General features: G+C 33.9%; 1 protein-coding gene across 1 annotated transcript; it reads left to right on the top strand.

Annotated features, from left to right (window-relative positions):
• Window positions 1-266: 266 nt before the first annotated feature.
• On the top strand, window positions 267-18,079 carry LOC136031320 (delta(24)-sterol reductase-like). Its single transcript, XM_065710797.1, has 6 exons — window positions 267-521; window positions 2,735-2,890; window positions 5,993-6,098; window positions 8,639-8,852; window positions 14,462-14,633; window positions 17,825-18,079. Exons 1-6 carry the CDS (start codon window positions 294-296, stop codon window positions 18,062-18,064), a joined length of 1,116 nt encoding a protein of 371 aa, XP_065566869.1. The 5' UTR covers window positions 267-293; the 3' UTR covers window positions 18,065-18,079.
• The last annotated feature ends 582 nt before the right edge of the window (window positions 18,080-18,661 follow it).

Here is an 18,661-nt window from a genome sequence, read left to right as displayed (position 1 = left end):
ATTTGTGAACTTAGCCACTTAGTATAGGAAATTACTGCTTTGTATGAGCACTGCTGAAAACTTTCTCGACTCCCACCAAGATTTGTCTCGTACAGTCAAACACTGTATTTAAATTTGATTAAGTTTGAGACGCGTCCTTTGAAGACCAATAAAATTGACGTGACTATCCCACGTTATTTTGAATAGGATGCTTGCATAATCATGACTTTAGACCCCGAAAAGATAATATCGGTAATTTTCTATAATCTCTCTTTTTTCGGTCAGCACAGCAACCGGTTATTTTCATTTTGAAAATGGCCAAGGAAGAGAAACGGTCTCTGATTTCTGAAAATCTAAGAGACAAATTTAATGAAGGATTTGAATATGTGCTGATTCATTATAGATGGGTTTTTGTGTGTTTTTTCTTGCTGCCTGTGTCCTTGATATATGACATATATTTTTACCTGAGAAGCTGGGTGATATTTAACCTAAATAGTGCGCCTAAACATCATGATAAAAAAGTCAAGGACGTTCAGAGACAGGTAAGATTTGTGGGTTGTTTGGTTTTGTGAAAGTCTTTCTTTTTTGAGGTTCCGAGTTTCAGGGTCTATTCACTAACTCTCGGAACACAAATTTCTGATGGTCACAACACAACTTCTTGGTCAAGCCGAATGCAGAGAATTCTCGAATTGATGAGGGCTCCAGCATTTTTGGGGTTCGTGTTTCTCGGATCTATGCCGTCAGGTGCTCTGTTGGAGACACTTTTGCCGATTCTGAAAAGAATTCCCCTAAAACCGTTTGTTTTCTCTAAAGCTTAAAATTTTTATACTGCGTAAAAAAATAGACCTGCTTGGTCACTCTCCTTTTCGTTACCATCATGATGGTATATCCCAAGGGGTAGAGGGGTCATCGTTTTGAATTTAACTACATTCGAATGAACTAAAAGACAACGGTAATTGATTATGTAGGATATCCTCAAGATTTTTTGGGAGGTTATCATTGGCTTCTTGCAGGGACGCCACTTAAGAAAAATTTAGGGCGAACAAGAATTTTTAAAACATTTTATAATGAAGACAAAAATTTCTTATTCAAAAATCCAAGGAAGGGGGTAATTTTGTTGTTTTCTTTTTTTTTTTTTTCAATGAAAATACAATAAAGAATGTATAAAGATGGCCAGAAACACATATTGATTTGTTTCTTTTCCCATGGATGAGCACATCGAATCAGTGGTTGAAAAATCCTAGGAGGGGGATTATTCTGTCGGAAATCCAGTTTTATGCCGTTTTTTAAGTAATGAAAGAGATTATGTCTCATCATCAGGGGTGTTTTTTTGGGGGGGCAAGGGGTATTTGCCCCCTCCACAATAATTTGGAGTAAAAAATTATTATGTAGCACATGCCTCTTGACTATCCTGATATGGACCTTTCTTGACCCCCTCCCCCCAAATAAGAATGCTGGAGCTACGCCCCTGCTTATCAGGGTGCTGCAAAACAACTTTTTTGGCCCAAATGGGTTCAAAATGACTCCAAGAGAAAATTTTGAGAGAGTGATCAATTCAAAACTCAACTACTGGAAAACCCTGTACACTATCCCCTTGTCTCAGACCCCTCGGGATAGTCCAGTAGCACTTTTGTCCGTAAAAACATTTATAGTTCATATAAAATTAACAAGTAGTGTAGGCTCTTTTTGCAGTCATACTAACGTACTTATAGTTAAATATGATTGCATAGCCTAACTTTAAGTATTTAGAGGCAGAAAAGCAGTAACCTCCCTCATATTTAGGAAAATTCGTTTTATTCTGTAAATGAGCTTTTGTTCTTAAAACGATCTTGAAGCCTACAAGTTTAATTTTGACGCTTTTGGCATTTAACCTAAGAATCGAAGGAGAGGTGGGGTGGGGGGTCGTGCGGAGTGCAGTAGCTTTCATATTTAGGGTAATTTCAAATATAATATTGGAAAGTAAAATAAATGCACCAAAATATAGAATTTTTAGTTTCAAAATATTTATGAAAAATACAGTGAGACAAATATCTTAAAAAAAATATGAACACGTGTTTTTGCGTTTTATTTATAGATTTTTCCCTAATTGGTCATTTCAGAAAACATAACTACTATACTCAGGATGGCCAACAAACTTCGTCAAAGAAAAAGAGAGCAGGAGGCTAAATAAAAATTCAAATTTTGATCTTGCCTAGAACGGTGGAAATTTAGCTTCTTATTACCACCCACCTCTTTTTTCGGAAAGAGTAGAATTTGACAAAACACCCTGTTCTGTAATTTTCTTTTTGTTTTTTTATTTACGGACGAGCCTGAGCTTAAAAGATAAGAATTACATTCACGTTTTGTGACGTCATAGAAACCAAACAAAATGATGAGATATAAGGGATTCTATTATATGCTCAATTTATTTTTTTCTGGTAGCGGTGTCATTTTGTTACTATTTATTTAATCATTATCGTTTTATGCAATTAAAGATTACAATTTAACCATTCGCAAGTAGGAAAATAAAATAAAAACTATAGTATAGAAACATAATCATTTATTAAAATGAGCACAGAGGTAAATAGAATGAAAAACCTTTTTTATACTTTTTTAAAACATTTCATTGCTTGCTTAGGTTTAGGGGGCGATTCCCTGCCAAAATCCCCTGAAAATTGAGGCTATGTGAAATATTTGAAATTTTTGGTACCAGAAACCCTTCGCAACTTATGGCTTTATACTAAAAATAGCCCAGGAAATTTCTTTTGTATTGCAGGTTAGAAAGTGGAAAGAAGAAGGGAGAAAAACCCCGATGTGTACTGCTCGACCAGGGTGGCAGACCGTTTCCTTCAGAAAAGGGAAATACAAGAAGACTATGTTTAATGTGAAAGTTAATCTTATGGACGTTTTGGATATAGACGTCGAAAAAAAGGTGAGCCTCTTTATTTACAATTCATATACCCATCTCTTGATCACCTAGCCTTAAATTGTCAATGCTTACGCAGATTTCTTACCTCAATATTTTTGCAAACCTCAAAAACCATCCGATCAGACGATTTGGCTTTCTGAAGGTTGACGATATCCACACCCGCGTCTCTGAAAAATCCAATTTACCGTTCGCATACTTTTAAAATGAGGGAAGAAAATGCTACGTTTGTCCAGCTCTTTACTTTTTCGGCATGATCAGAGGCTTTTTCCACTTAAAAGCAGTATTTTAAAATCAATATCTGGATTATAAATATGACGTACCACTGTCAGTCTAATTATCAAAATAGTGAATTCCACAACTTCGTTTTGAGGAAACATCATAGATTCTGGTCATGGATTTTTAAATTTTGCTGTTCCATATTTTGAAACTCCATAGTACAGTTGAATAATCTTTCTTACTTCACTGACAATCTGGAACCTTGTGTCAAGGATCTGGCTTATCAGAATATAAAACGGCTATCATATATAAAACGTCTCGTATAACATCATGGACCTCAACCACCTCTTTTTTTGTAATTAGGCTACGATGAAAGACCGTGAAGATATGTCTACAATATTGTTAATCACTCATCTATATAAGCAAAATTTCGTTGAAAGACGTTTTCAAGAATAAGAGAGGACCTTAAAGAAGAAATTCATGATAAACATGTCAGACGGCAAAAAAAGATTAATCGCTAACGTGCTAGTGCCTGGACTAACAACAAGTCAAAAATGAAAACATAAAACAAGCACTAAAATATTCAGAGAAATTCCTAAAGAAAAATAAATCATCCAAAAAATTCCCTATTATGTTCTTGAAAATGATAAAAACGTGTACTATTGTTTAGTTATTTGAAAAAGCCCCATACAATTTTTTCAAATGAACTAGTTGATGCTCTACAGGGAGATGAAAAGAGTGTATGCTTGTCGATGATGATTGTACCGGTATTGGCAAATACTATCGTCATCCAACTGAAGGACAAATGAATGTACGGAACTCATTATGACAACAGTCTCTATTTAAGTGATACATAGGAGCGTCTAAGAAGCATTTATACAACTAATTAGCACCCTGTAAGAGTGCTTTGAACAGTATTCGAGAGTTTTTGATGCTTCAATCTAATTGGATAAGAACCCTTTGTTTACGTATAGTGTTTTTTACTTGAAAGTATGCAGACATTTTATGGGGGAGGTGGATTTTTATGTTTGGGATGGGTTTACACGGGGACAATCTTCTGTGTGGAAAGAATTTCCAGGGGTGAACTCTCCTGGGGAAATTTTACACTGGGGAGATTTGACAGAACTCATATACGAAATTCTTTTTATGTGTCTTACTTTATCTTTGCCTATTCACTTTTACATGTGGAGATGTTCCGGGGTAATTGTCCGAGGGAATTTTTGGCGTAATTGAATTTCCAGGAAATAATTTCCACGGAATCCTTTTCAAATCTTTTTCAAATGAAAGTATGCCAAGTAGAATTTTTTCAGGCTGAATCTTATGCAAGACATTTTGCACAGGGGGAAATTTTCAGGAAGAAATTTTTCGGGAGGGGGGATGTATTTTACGTGGAAAGAATTTTCCAAAAAGTTTTTTCCCGTGAGGAGAGGTAATGTTTCATGAAGGGTGAGCCAGGTTTACCGGTATTATCTGAGAAACGATCAGAAATTAAATAGAAAAGAACAAGCTTTTTAAAACTAAAAGTAAGGAGCAATATAAAAATTAAAAACGAAAAGAAATTATTCTGTATATGAAGGGGTTGCCCCCTCCACATCACCTTCCTCTTTACCCTGAAGTTTGATTGTTTGTCCCAAATTTTTAAGAACGACTTCTGAAACACAAGGGCCGTTTATCTAGAATACGAATTTTTTTGAAGTTTTAATGTTGCGCTTACTTTCAGTTGAAAAAATTTTGTTTTTTTATTTTAATTTCAGCAGGATCTAGACCAGTGGTTCGCAACCAATTTTGGGCCATGCCCCACCTACGCATTTCTAAAATCCTGACGCCCCCAACTTGATATTTATATTTTATTATTCAAAATTTTACGCGTATTCACCTGAAGGAAGCTTAAAAGGCCATTAACTTGGTATTTTTGTGATCGTCTTTCTGTGTACATTTTATACTAATTAAAAAGTGTTTTCTGAATACAATACCTTTTACACAATGTATTAAATAAAAGACAGTTTTGTCAACTGAAAGTAAGGAGCAATATTAAAACTTTGAATATGCAATATCAAAACGAACAGAAATTATTTGGTATATGAAGAAGGTTGCCTCCTCCTCAACACCTCACTCTTTGTTTTGTTTTTAAGAAAATGTTCGTTTTTTAATATCTGACCATTTTTTAAAAATCCCAGGAAATCTGGCCCAGCTTTCATGGAAAAATACGCTCCCCACAGATGCATCCTGTAGAAAATGCGATACCGGTGAAAATTTACACAGCCAATTACCCTTAACAAATCCACGCGTAAAATTGAGACGGAAAAGCAAGAAATATAAAAGAATTTTTTAGGAATTCTGACAAATTCCCCCAGTGTATAATGTCCCCTGGAAAATTTACTCCCTGGAAACTCCCCTCCTCATGGAAAATTATCCACACGGAAAATCCCACTAGTCAAAAATTTGCTCTTCCTACCCGAAAAATGTAGATATACGTCCCAATAACAAATACTGTAAGTATTTAGGAGGTTTCAGTTTTAAACCGAGCCATAGCGGGTATTCTAATGGAGCCACTAGCCCCTCAAGAGGCTATCACACGCACTTGGGTCTTGCGCAATACTATAGTACACCTGTATGTTATAGTACACCTATATGTTACGTAATAGGGATTGTTTGTTTACTTATGAAATGTTTTCTTGAAGATGTCTTTGGTTGTTAAGTTAAATGTTTAAAAACCTATGAGGGCCAGGTAAAACCTTTAGGTCTCGCTAGTCAAGATGCAAACGTAAACGTTAGCGTCATAGTTTTTCTTTTGATTATTTAAAAAACCTAAGAGGTTATGGAAAAACCTCCAAGGCCCTCCGAAGTAGAGAACATAATCCTTTATATTATTATAATTATATATTACAGATTGTCCGGGTTGAGCCTTTGGTCAGCATGGGACAGCTAACAGCTACTTTAGATCCCTTAGGCTGGACGATTCCCATTCTTCCTGAACTGGATGACTTGACTGTTGGTAAGTCTTTATAAATATTTTTTGGTTTTGAGTATGAACTATTTCGAGCTAGTTCGTATTGTAGATGCGGCTGGGCTTACCATAGAATTGAGCTGGATAGATATCTAAAATGACGCAGCTTAGGAAGTAACAAGTCGAATTTATTCTTTTTATGCTTATCTACCATTATGTGGAAATATATTCTGCCAAATATATTTTGACAAAATAAATAGATTACGCTTACCATCCAAAAAATCCTATTCTCTGTTTTTGTATGAATGGTTATAAATCTTAAAATCAAGATAGTTTTATATAGCATGAAAAAATCAAATAAAGAGTTAAATATTTTTAGAAGTTGCAAAAATCGTGAAAAGGAAATAACTTCTTCTGTTGATATCGCAACAGTATATACTTGAACATGGGAGTACGCATATCCTTACGTGACTGTCAAGCACCAAGGAAAAAAACAGATAAATGGATGCCAAATATCCATTTAATAGTCAAAAGCTGTGGGAAAGATCAGAAGATTTGGTGAAACATATAGATCAACCCACACAAAAGAGCTTTCCATTGAATAAAAATTTGATTACTGTAGAAAAAGATGAATAAAAACAAACTAAAGAAAAAAACACGACTAATACTATCAGTAGGAACTCATTAGAGACATATAACTATTCTGTGTGGGTTTATGAATTTCGTGTGTGTTGTTTGCTTGCTAATGTAGTGTAAATGCTGTGTTGCGTCAGAAACATGTAAATACAACTATAGTCTGTCCCGATGGATCTAGCTGCAAATTTAACAACTTCGTCTATCAGATTCATGGAATCTATACACGCTGTCTGTTTGCAAATTTTCATTTTGAATTGAACTCGCTAGGTCCATCATATGTTTTGAGAAATGTTGCTTCATCAGCTTCATCAAACTCACTGAAAACAACCAAGAAAATTAGGAGGGAACTATTTTTTTCCAAAGTCACTAATCCTATGGAGTTCTTCTTGGTATTTGTAACCAAATTATTTTTTTTCTTGCATTTTGAATTCTTTTTTAATATTGACTGCTTTCAAAAGTTTAATATTGACTGCTTTTTTAATAATGACTGCTTTTCAGAAACCCCTTGTTTCATGAAAATGGCGGCAGAAAATATTTACCTAGTGGATGTATTTTACAAGATATGTGTACAGCACTATTTTTCTGTGCCTACTGTAAGGTATGCCCTTGGCTTTAGCAAATTATAATACTTTGTGTCTTTTTTGAATCCTAAAAAAGCTAGACTTCACTTTACCAGACTTTACCCATATGGGTAAATGTATGACAGTTCATATTATTGACTTACCAATAAAGTGAAAATACCACTCGATGCCTTTTTTATGCTCTTTACAAATATAATAATCGCTTCTATTGCAAATTCAAATTTAAGAACTTTTTGACCTAACCTAACCTAAGATGCATTTGTTGATTTTGAAAACTTTTGCCAGTAAGCTGCCTAGCTCTTTTCCAGCGTTTTATTTGTCAAAGGCAGTACCGAAACGAAACAAGACGAAGGCTCAAATAAAACGGAATTATGCGAAACAAGACTGTAAACGGTAGGCCAAAATGAAACTATCTTGTCTCAAATAAAACGTGGCTTAAATGAGAGGTAGGTTGAGATGTATTCTTTTCGTTTTTCTATTAAAGGTGATACAGTTGGTGATACTAGGTACCCCAAAAACTTCCAACTTATGTACAGATACATCTATGAAAAGTTGGGTTTGCTATGAGTTTTATTTTTCAAAAACTATATAAATCTATTTTTACTTATATTTTAGTGCATATTAACCTATGTGTTCGCTTTGAAACAAACAATTTTACGAAAATCCTTTGATGAAGCTGTAACATGTGCAAAAAGGAAAAGATGCTTATATTTATGGATTTATTGGTCTTAGATCTATTCATTTACCGAGCCAGAATTATGATATTATTCAGATTTTTTCCATGAGTAGATTCTAAGCCTGCTTAAAAAAGGGAATTTGTCCTTTTTTTAGTGATTTTTAAAGTATTTTCAGTCTAAAAAAATATGTGCACCAAATTTCAAAGATGTAGTTGTAGAGACGGATAAAATTGAATGTCAGCTATTGAGTGATATCAAAAGTATACTTTTTTGTAGATATATGAAGACCATAGGAGACCGGGGAAGTAATACACAAAAAATTTCCCAGTATGCATAAAGCTTAATAAAACATTAAGAAATCTGTTTTAAGAAATCTTTCTGTTTTCTTCCTTCTTCGTCTTGACTGGGCAAGAGTAAATTCTATGAGCTTGTCGTCTTTCACCTTTGACTTCTCAATATTTAAACAAGCTTCGTGCTCTTCAGCTGTTACTTTAACAGCTCATTAATGTTTGTTTTAGGTAATATCGTTGCGATAGTTCTGGAAGCCTCACTTTTCTACTAATAAAAGGAAGGTAAAAAAAGAATTGGAGACAGCGATAAAAAAAAGAGACATTCTGTAAAAAAGAAAAAGCAAGAAAGGTAGCTTGAATACCCACTTCAATGTTTTTCAATTCCAAACAATTCTTGTTTTCAGGTGGACTTGTCATGGGAACTGGTATTGAGTCTTCCTCACATAAGTATGGTCTATTTCAGCATATTTGTGAGGCTTACGAATTGGTTTTAGCAGATGGCTCTGTAGTAAAATGCTCCAAAGAAGATAATCCAGATCTTTTTTATTCTATTCCATGGTCCTATGGAACTCTTGGATTTCTCACGGCGGTCGAAATAAAAATTATACCAGCTGCAAGGTAAGGTAGTTTCAAATTTGAATCCGTTATGGTTCTACTACATAAATTTTCCTTACTAGACCATCTTTCTTATAAAAAAAAAAAAAAATAAAAAACCAGAAGATTGTCTCAAAGATCATAGTGGTTGAACATTGCTCTTGTAGGACTAAAACTTCATTCGCCATAAGCAGTTTGGGAGCATTCAGTTGAAGTAAAAAATATAGAGCTTATCTCTCTTGATTTATATCATGAATTTGTATCCCCCCCCTGAACTCATTATCAGCATGTTAAGAAACGAGAAAAATTATATGGTGATATTGTACAGCTTAATAGTATGAGTTTATTTCAAGATGCAGTTGATCGAAAATGGAATCTAGTCTTAGAAAATTTTAGAATTTTTTTTTATCCAGGATGGGTTCGAAAAGGCCAAGATACTAAGTTAAAACTTCAAAGAATGTTGAGGGAAATGTGAAAGTAAACCAGAAGACACTATATGCATCCAGGCTATCAAAAGGGTGTAGCTGCAGCATCAGTAGAGGCTGAGGATATTAAGGGCATGTTCAGGAAATGTCGAAGAGGAAGTTGAACAATGCTCATAATCCCCCCCCCCTTCCTTGGCCTTTTTAGTTGTCATTTTAAAAAAAGTTGCCATGTTTACAATATCATAGGCAGCGCAATAGTGCTGCTTACGTAAAGAGCGATGTCGGCACAATGTATTATTTATTCAAAATAGTATGTAAGCAATATCACGTGTTTTCAAAACAGTATATAAGCAATATCACAGGCAGTACCCCTCTATAATTAATACAAATATCATTGAAACTTGTAAAGGAGCTAACTTGATTCAAAATATAAAGATTTAGTGTCCATTTTAGAATTAAAAAGGGTTTCGAGGGCAAGCAGCATTTCTCTTAAGCCCATTCATTTTCCAAACGCATCCAGCCAAAACTTTGAGACAACTATTTTGTTCAGCATAGTACAACGGTCCAGCAACTATGTTTTTAGGGATATTGGGTATGCCAAACCCCCCATAATTATGCAATTGGTCCATTAGGTTTTAAAAAGAAACGTTTCTTTAAACTAAATCAAAAGGCATTGTGTTTATGGTTGCTAATAAGACACCTCAGCAATATATCAAGAACAACTGGAGGTATTAATTTGAAACTTTTGGGGCTACTACTATTAGTACTTCTGCTCTTACAAATTAAATAAACAAAACAGCTTAAGTGTATCCCGGTTGTCAAAGAGCATAGGTAGAATCTTTTTGGAATGATATTAAGTTGTTGTTTTATTTTTAAGTCAACTTCAGGAGTTAAAAAATTAAAAAAATAGTGTTTGTGTCAGGATTAAAAATTGTAGAAAACGTTTCTTCAATATACAAATATCAGCCCACACTATTTGTTCTTATAGAAAAAACTGAAAAAATATAAAACAAAATAAATATAAATATATGTAAAAGATATATATATATATATATATATATATATATATATATATATATATATATATATATATATATATATATATATATATATATTTATCTTTATATATTTATTTTTGGCTAAATGGAGCTCTTTACCTTTCTTTGAAAGTTTGTTTGGTGGAAAAAGTTTTTTAAATTAATCGTATAAAAGATTAATCGTACTTAGTTGAAAATTCCAACAAATATTAAGGGGGAGATCTTGCGGTAAATTTTGAAAAAAAAATGTGTAAATCTTGGTTGTTTTATGGTGTGTGCAATATCTCAGAAACAGATAGGAAATAAAATCAACTTTTTCAGAGAATGTTTGTGGGGATATTCAAATCAAACAGTTCGTGGTAACGAACTGTAGTAAGGAGCGACCCGGCTCAATAGTAACCAAAACTCTAAAAAATGGAATTTTGATACCAATACCTACATCAAAAGAATCGCATTTTAAAGCTGATTTTAAATATATAAGTTTCATCAAGTTTAGTCTTACCCATCAAAAGTTACGAGCCTGAGAAAATTTGCGTTATTTTAGAAAATAGGGGGAAACGCCCCTTAGAAGTCATAGAATCTTAACGAAAATCACGCCATCAGATTCAGCGTATCAGAGAACCCTACTGTAGAAGTTTCAAGCTCCTATCTACAAAAATGTGGAATTTTGTATTTTTTGCCAGAAGGCAGATCACGGATGCGGGTTTATTTGTTTTTTTTTTTTTTTTTCCAGGGGTGATCGTATCGACCCAGTTGTCCTAGAATGTTGCAAGAGGGCTCATTCTAACGGAAATGAAAAGTTCTAGTGCCCTTTTTAAGTGACCAAAAAAATTGGAGGGCACCTAGGCCCCCTCCCACGCTAATTATTTTACCAAAGTCAACGGATCAAAATTCTGAGATAGCCATTTTATTCAACGTAGTCGAAAAACCTTATAACTATGTCTTTGGGGACGACTTACTCCCCCACAGTCCCCATGGGAGGGGCAACAAGTTACAAACTTTGACCAATGCTTACATATAGTAATGGTTATTGGGAAGTGTACAGGCGTTTTCAGGAGTGTTTTTTTGGTTGGGGGAGGGGTTGAGAAGAGGGGGATATGCTGGGGGAACTTTCCATCGATAATTTGTCATGGGGGAAGAAAATCTCCATAAAGGGAGCGCAGGATTTACTAGCATTATTTAAAAACACAATGAAAAAATAAATATGAAAAAGTTCTTTCAGCTGGAAGTAAGGAACAGCATTAAAACTTAAAACAAACAGAAATTATTACCCATTTGAGGGGCTCACCTCCTCCTAATACCTCGCTCTTTACGTTAAAGTATTTTTAGTAATTTCAACTATTTATTCTACGGCTTTTGTGATTCTGGGGTCATTCTTAATGAATTGGGACAAAATTTAAGCTTTAGTGTAAAGAGCGAGGATCTGAAAAGGGGGCGAACCCCCTCATATATGTAATAAAAACATGAGAATACAAAAGTTCTTTACGTAAGCTAATTTATAAGTTACGTAAATCTTTTACTAATAAAAATATTCGTAAAAAATTAGAAGTTCTAGTTGCCTTCTTAATTGACCAAAAAATCGGAGGGCAACTAGGCTTCCTCCCCCGCTCTTTTTTTCTCAAAATCATTCGATCAAAATTATGAGAAAGCCATTTAGCCAAAAAAAAAAAAAAAAAAAAATGCAAATTTCGTTTTAATTATTCCTCTGCGGAGAGCCAAAATCAAAACATGCATTGATTCAAAAACGTTCAGAAATTAAATAAAAAAAACGAGTTTTTTTAACTGAAATTAAGGAGCGATATTAAAACTTAAAACGAACAGAAATTACTTCGTATATGAAAGAGGCTGCTTCCTCATCAACGCCCCGCTCTTTACGCTAAAGTTTTTTACTGTTTTAAAAAGAAGAATTGAGAGACAGAGTCAAACTTTAGCGTAAAGAGCGGGGCGTTGATGAGGAAGCAGCCTCTTTCATATGCGAAGTAATTTCTGTTCGTTTTAAGTTTTAATGTCGCTCCTTACTTTGAGTTAAAAACTTGTTTTTTTATTTAATATATCAAAAGAAGGCATTTGTAACCATGGTTTTTACTGAATGGTGTTTATTTGTGCTGTACTGAAAACAAAACATATTTAAACTTATTTTATATTGTATAATATTTGAAAAAAACTAATAGTAAAATAGCCTTAAATAAAATCTTGAATTCCGAATCGCTAAAATTTCCAGGAAATAATATAATTGAATATTAAACGTATGTAATTACATATTACATATTACAAATATAAGTACAGTTACTTGATTATTATAGTGATATTGTTTTTTATTTTCGCTAATGGTTTGAAAAATTGAAACACATTGTTAAAAATACAAAAACGCAAATGTCACAATATACTTTAGAAGATTTACGGTTTGGAGGAGTGGGCAGTAGCCAAACTCCTCTGTACAGTAGATTCTGTTCCTTTTAAGTTTGACATGAGTATTAATTTAAATTTTCACTCGTTTTAGGGTCAAATTATTCATATACATCAGTATCTGTTACCTTTATGTATTATATTACTTTCTTCGAGTCACGGCTTCGAACTCTGGAGTTGTTTTGGAATTAGTAGATGGCCCTTGTTTCTGTGTGGAGATTTTTGACAAACAAATCTTGGACAGTAGAGTTTGAGCTGGAGGATTCCATAGTAACATGTTCAACTTTGATAAAAACAATGTCTTCCTTTAAATCCAGTTCACGCTCGACCAAGGGGTTTCTAACGGATGCACTGGTGTATTTTCAAATCGGAGTTCGATCATCCGTGGTCGTAATATACTTTATAAGTTACCCTGCGCTTATTCTCTGATGCCCTTATTCTCTTCTCTCCGCGCCGCATCTTGGAAAGGACTGTCTGCGCGGTCCAACCCCCCTCTAGATATGCCACTGCTTATTGACTGTCATTAAAAATGATATATAGGAAGAAATGACGAATTAAATTGCAAAAGGCCAACTCTAAAAAAGTTCAATTTTTGATGTCAAGATATTTCTTTTTGATACATATGGTGGCAGATAAGAAAGAAGGATTTATAAGAGAGAATTATTGAAAAAGCCTGCGGGCTATAGTGTAACAAAATGCAACAACAAGCAAAGCTTTAAATAATGCAAACCAAGAAAAAAATACAACAGGATCATCATTTTTAGCCGACAAACAACAACAATAATAAAATTCAACTCCTAGAAACAGTAACAAACTATTCCCTCAAACATAATAGCACACGTGTTCCTGTCGGACATCTGCTCAATTAACAAACAGTCACTCCCAGATACTTGTTCAAAACATTCATTCCACGACTCAGACAGCTCTTCACACCTGGATTAAAAATGAAAGAGATTCTCATTCAAACATCCACACATAGGGCAAAAGCGGGGTTTTGGACGCTGGCTTAACATTTCCCAAGAATGTTTTTTTCTCTCCTAAATCCTAATTATGTCCCTCAAGAGCTACAAATTCTTCAAATCCTCACCGTTCAACCCATGTTTAAAATAAACCTCCTCCTACCACTATCCCTTAGCTTTGGAGTAAAACCTCAAAGATATAGATTGGTCTTTTTGGGCTTGCCGCTCATGGATATCTTGGTTGTTTAGGGTTTGCTGGGCTTGCTTCGATACTGATACGCTCTCAGCCATCAGGCCTTTACCTTCATTCCATATCTCCGACAGGCCACAAAGATCCAGTATTTCGTGAATTATTTGGTCAGGAATCACATCTAGTATCCTTCAAACTCTTCAGATAAGCTGACTTAAAAAGCCAAACTATTAATGGTTTCATTTTTATTAAGTCTAATATCTTTTTTTTAGCTATAATATCTGTCTTATAATATCTTTCTTTTTAACTATATTTGGGCTACGAGGGGGATAACTTCCCAGTTCATATATCAAGTAATTTCTGTTCGTTTTAAGCTGAAAATTGATTTTATTTTTGATCTATTATAAGTTTATTATTGGTTTCATTTTTTATTAAGTCTAATATCTGTTTCTTTGAACTTTTAGTTCATTGTTCTTTATAATTTGTGTTAGTTGTTTTTGCTCTAGACATAGCTTCGCTATGTATTGAGCTTTTTTTTTTTCTATTTTATGTACATTAGCTTCGACTCACTCTTGTCAAAAAGAGGATCAGAAGAATTAATAATTTTTTTTTATAGGTTTGTCAAACTTAATTACGAGCCAGTGAGATCTTTAGAAGAAGCAGTGAAAGCTTTTGAAAAATGTTCAATGAATTCAGAGGAAAACGAGTTTGTAGAAGGGATTATGTTCAGTCTAAATAAGGGAGTCATAATGACAGGAAAGATGGTTCATTCTGCAGAGCCAGGAAAGGTAACTCTTGCCTACTTATAAGCCTTTTAATACATAAGTAAAAGGATAAGGAGTAAGAAAAACACCCGTAAGGGTTCAAAGTCGATCGGAAAACATATGAGAAAATATATGGCAAATAAATGAATAGAAGAATCTTTGGCTTTAAAGTGCGTTTAGAAGACAAGATATTTTTTTTTAATTTACTATCACAATCCCAGATAACCACACCCAATTCAAATTTCACAGTGAAAAAGAAGTTACAACAGAAAAAAATAAGAAAAAAAGTACGAATATATAGACAAGAAGGGAGAGAAAATTTGACGTCGTAAACATTAAACGGCTTAGAATAAAAAATCCATGTTAGACAATGAATTAAAGAATAATAACATAATAACACATAAAAAAGAATCATTCACTGAAATGTTCGAATTTTGTTCCAATTCTTTAAGAATGACACCCAAATCACAAAGGCCGTTTAATTAGAATAAATCGCTCTTTTAAAAGGACTAAAAATACATTAGCGTAAAGAGCGAGGTATTGACGAGGGTTCAAACCCTCTTATATGCTAAATTATTTTTGTTAGTTTTAAGTTTTCATGTTGCTCCTTACTTTCAGTTGAAAAACCTTTTTTGTTTAATTTCTGATCGTTTTTTAAATAATGCTGGGAAAACCAGCACCCCCTTCATGGAAAATTCTCTTCCCTCATGAGAAATTCCTCCATGAAAAGATCCTCACACGCTACCCCTTCCCTCGAACTCCCCTCCCACACACACAAACACTCCCACCAAAAAATACCCTCTGAAAACGTCTGTAAACTATATTTAAACATTGGGCAAAGTTCGTAACTTGCATTCCTTCCCCCGGAGATTGTTCAGGATTAAGTCGTCCTCAGAGACATGGTTATTAGATTTTTCGACTATGCTGAACGAAATGACTATCTAAAAATTTTGATCTGGTGACTTTAGGAAACAATGAGCGTAGGAAGGGGCCTAGTTGCCCTCTGATTTGCTTGGTCACTCAAAAAGGGCACAAAAACTTTTGATTTCCGTTTGAATGAGCCCTCTCATGACATTCTAGGACCAACGGATTGATACGATCACCTTCGGAAAAAAAAGGGAACAACAAACACGCATCCATGATCTTTGTTCCGGAGACAAACACAGAATTCCACATTTTTAGGGTTTTCTGATACACTGAATCTCATGATGTGATTTTCATTAAGATTCTATGACTTTTAGGGATGTTTTCCCTTTTTTTAGAAAATATGGCAAATTTTCTCAGGCTAGTAACTTTGGGTAGGTAAGACTAAACTTGATAAAACTTATATATTTAAAATCAACATAAAAACCTAAGTCTTTTGATGTTTCTATTGGTATCATATTGGTATCCGTTTTTAGAGTTTCGGTTATTATTGAGCCGGATCGCTCCTTACTACAGTTCGTTACCACGAACTGTTTCAATAAATGCCGTATCTTTTCCTTTCCTATAATCTATCACTTGATATAGTATGCCGCACGTATGGTCAAATCTTGCTTGCTCTTCAAATTCAATTTAGGTCAGCTTTGCTTAAATGAGAGCTATCAAATTTTTTATCGCTGCAAATTGACATAAGTTCTAGGTGCGGCAATTTGGATTCTTTAACGATTGAAAATTGAACAAAATCCTGTCTCAGCCTAACCAGCAGCACAATGTGAGACTGGATTACATTTAAAGAAACCAAAGTGGTTTGTAAATTAAAAAATATGGAACTAGTTTTTGCTAAATGGATTTGTGACAGCCAAAAATAGGCCTTAATTTTTTTTCATTACTGAGACATTTTGAAGTTTGGTTGTTTTGGTTTGTGGTGCCTGAAATTGGACCACCAAACTTATTTTTTGACTGGATTAATCTTACAGGACATGCGGATGATGAGGTCAATATAGGGGATACAGTGACAAGGAGCCCAAATTACACCCAAATTTGTTTTGGCTCTAATCAGCCAATAACTTACAGAGCATGTATATGCTTCTGGAAAAATATACTCAATAAGAGACAAATTTTGAAAAAAAAATTATTTGTATTGACTTTAGACAGTGTAAAATAGGCAAAATATCGCTTTTTCCCACTAATTGGAAATTTTCAGGGTAAGTATGCTAGTGCGAGGGGACCTTACTGAGAACAACATTTTTTTAAAAGAACAATTTGATTAGCCTAAATCGACCCGTATGACAAAAAAACATATTTTTTTGGCTTCTCTTGTTGAATATTTTTAGGGTATATCCACAAAACCAAGCATCCATTTAAACAAAAGATGTAAGGAAACAGTTGTGGTTGTATTGAATCATGACATTCATTTTTTTAAGGGAACAAAGCAGAATCCCCTTCTATAAGAGACCTTGACATGCACTTATTTAAAGAAACGGTTTTAGTGAATTAGAGCACGAAAAGACGCTTCTAATAAATGATAAGATGCGAATATATTCCAGGGTATCTAAATAATGGGGCCAGGATTTCTTCACCTCCTATAGAAAACCAAAAATCCTGCAAATTTCAGTCATTATGAGTAAAGTTTCTCTCTCTATCCACCGTATACCATAAAAAACTACTCTATAAAACTACGGCTGATCAAACTTTTTGACTTAATACTCAAATTCTAGTGCTCAAGAGGAAAAACTGGCAACAAAAATTTTACTAATATTTCTGCAGTTAACTAACAAAAAAGTTCTGTTAATTAAAATCAAACACAGGCTAAATCATAAAAAAAGTTTTTAAAATGAAAAGTGTTAAAAGAAAAGTAAACAGCCATATTAAATCCTAAACAAAAAAGTGAAGTCATATAAAAATGATATTTTAAACCGAACAGCAATTACCACGAACTATCCATTAAACTGAAAACGAACAGAAACAAAACTGAATAATCATATCGAAATAAAAGATATTGTTACGGAAGAATAGATTAATCTTAAAAAAGTAGAAGTAACCACACATGAAAGTTGGGACACCCCCCTAAACCCTCTAAATGTCAGAATGTGATTTACACTTCATTGAAATCGGTTTCTAGTTGTAAAACTAATAAGTTTTTCGAATTTAGTCTGGAAGTATGCAGAACAAACTTATGACATGAAAAATTCTGATGTGAAAAAATAAAAATAGCCACAATAACATGTAAAAAAGAAAAGAGACATAGTGAATTTTTTATCTACAAAACATTAAATAGAAGTTTTACATTTCAGTTGAATCCGATCGGAAAGTGGTATAAACCTTGGTTTTTCAAGCATGTTGAAAGTTTCCTTTCGACTGGAAAGGCCACTGAATATTTGCCATTGCGAGATTATTATCATAGGCACACTCGTTCAATATTTTGGGAGCTACAAGTAAGTTATGGCGTATATAGCTATGCACTACTTTTTTTTAAACTGTCTTTTTCTATGCATTATCTTCCTTTTCCAAAAGATTTTTCCTTTTCAATATAAATTGCCACTTTGGATTTGGTTCGTCAGTGAAAAACATAAAATGTCTATAAGTTATACTTCCACAACTTGAAGGATTATGTTGGTAATTTTAGGCATAAAATTCTAAATAGATGTCAAAAGATATTAGATCAGGAAATATAAACTTCAAATCACGGAACATTTCAAATCATTCAGATGTATGTTTTGGAATATTTGTAATCTTAGTTTAACCTGTACTGGTGTCTTGCGAATATTTGTTATTGGCACGTCCCGATAAAAGAAATTTGTTTTCTTTCATTAGTAGTCGAATGAAGCTTTCACGCTTGCGTTGCTTATGGTTTTGCGTTACGTGGTACAATCTTACGGAGCAAATTTTGTCCTTTACGCAGACAGTGCCAAGTACAATCGAGCACTTCGAATAATTTTATATTCCTTAATTTCTGTTATATTCCCTGTGTCCCCGTCGTCATTTGTGTCCCGGTGTCCCAGTCTGTGATTTCTATTTGAGTGTCCCGGGCGTCATTTATATTCGTCAGGATATTGTAGGGCATCGTAGCATCGATGAGTTTAAGCAATTCTTGTCAACTGATTGTTTCGCCTATAAAGAATATTATCTCG

The sequence above is a fragment of the Artemia franciscana genome, chromosome 9, assembly GCF_032884065.1.
Source record: "Artemia franciscana chromosome 9, ASM3288406v1, whole genome shotgun sequence".
NCBI classification, from domain to species: Eukaryota; Metazoa; Arthropoda; class Branchiopoda; order Anostraca; family Artemiidae; genus Artemia; species Artemia franciscana.
Note: the sequence above shows the minus strand (reverse complement) of the source record. Positions and strands in the feature narration are given on the sequence as shown.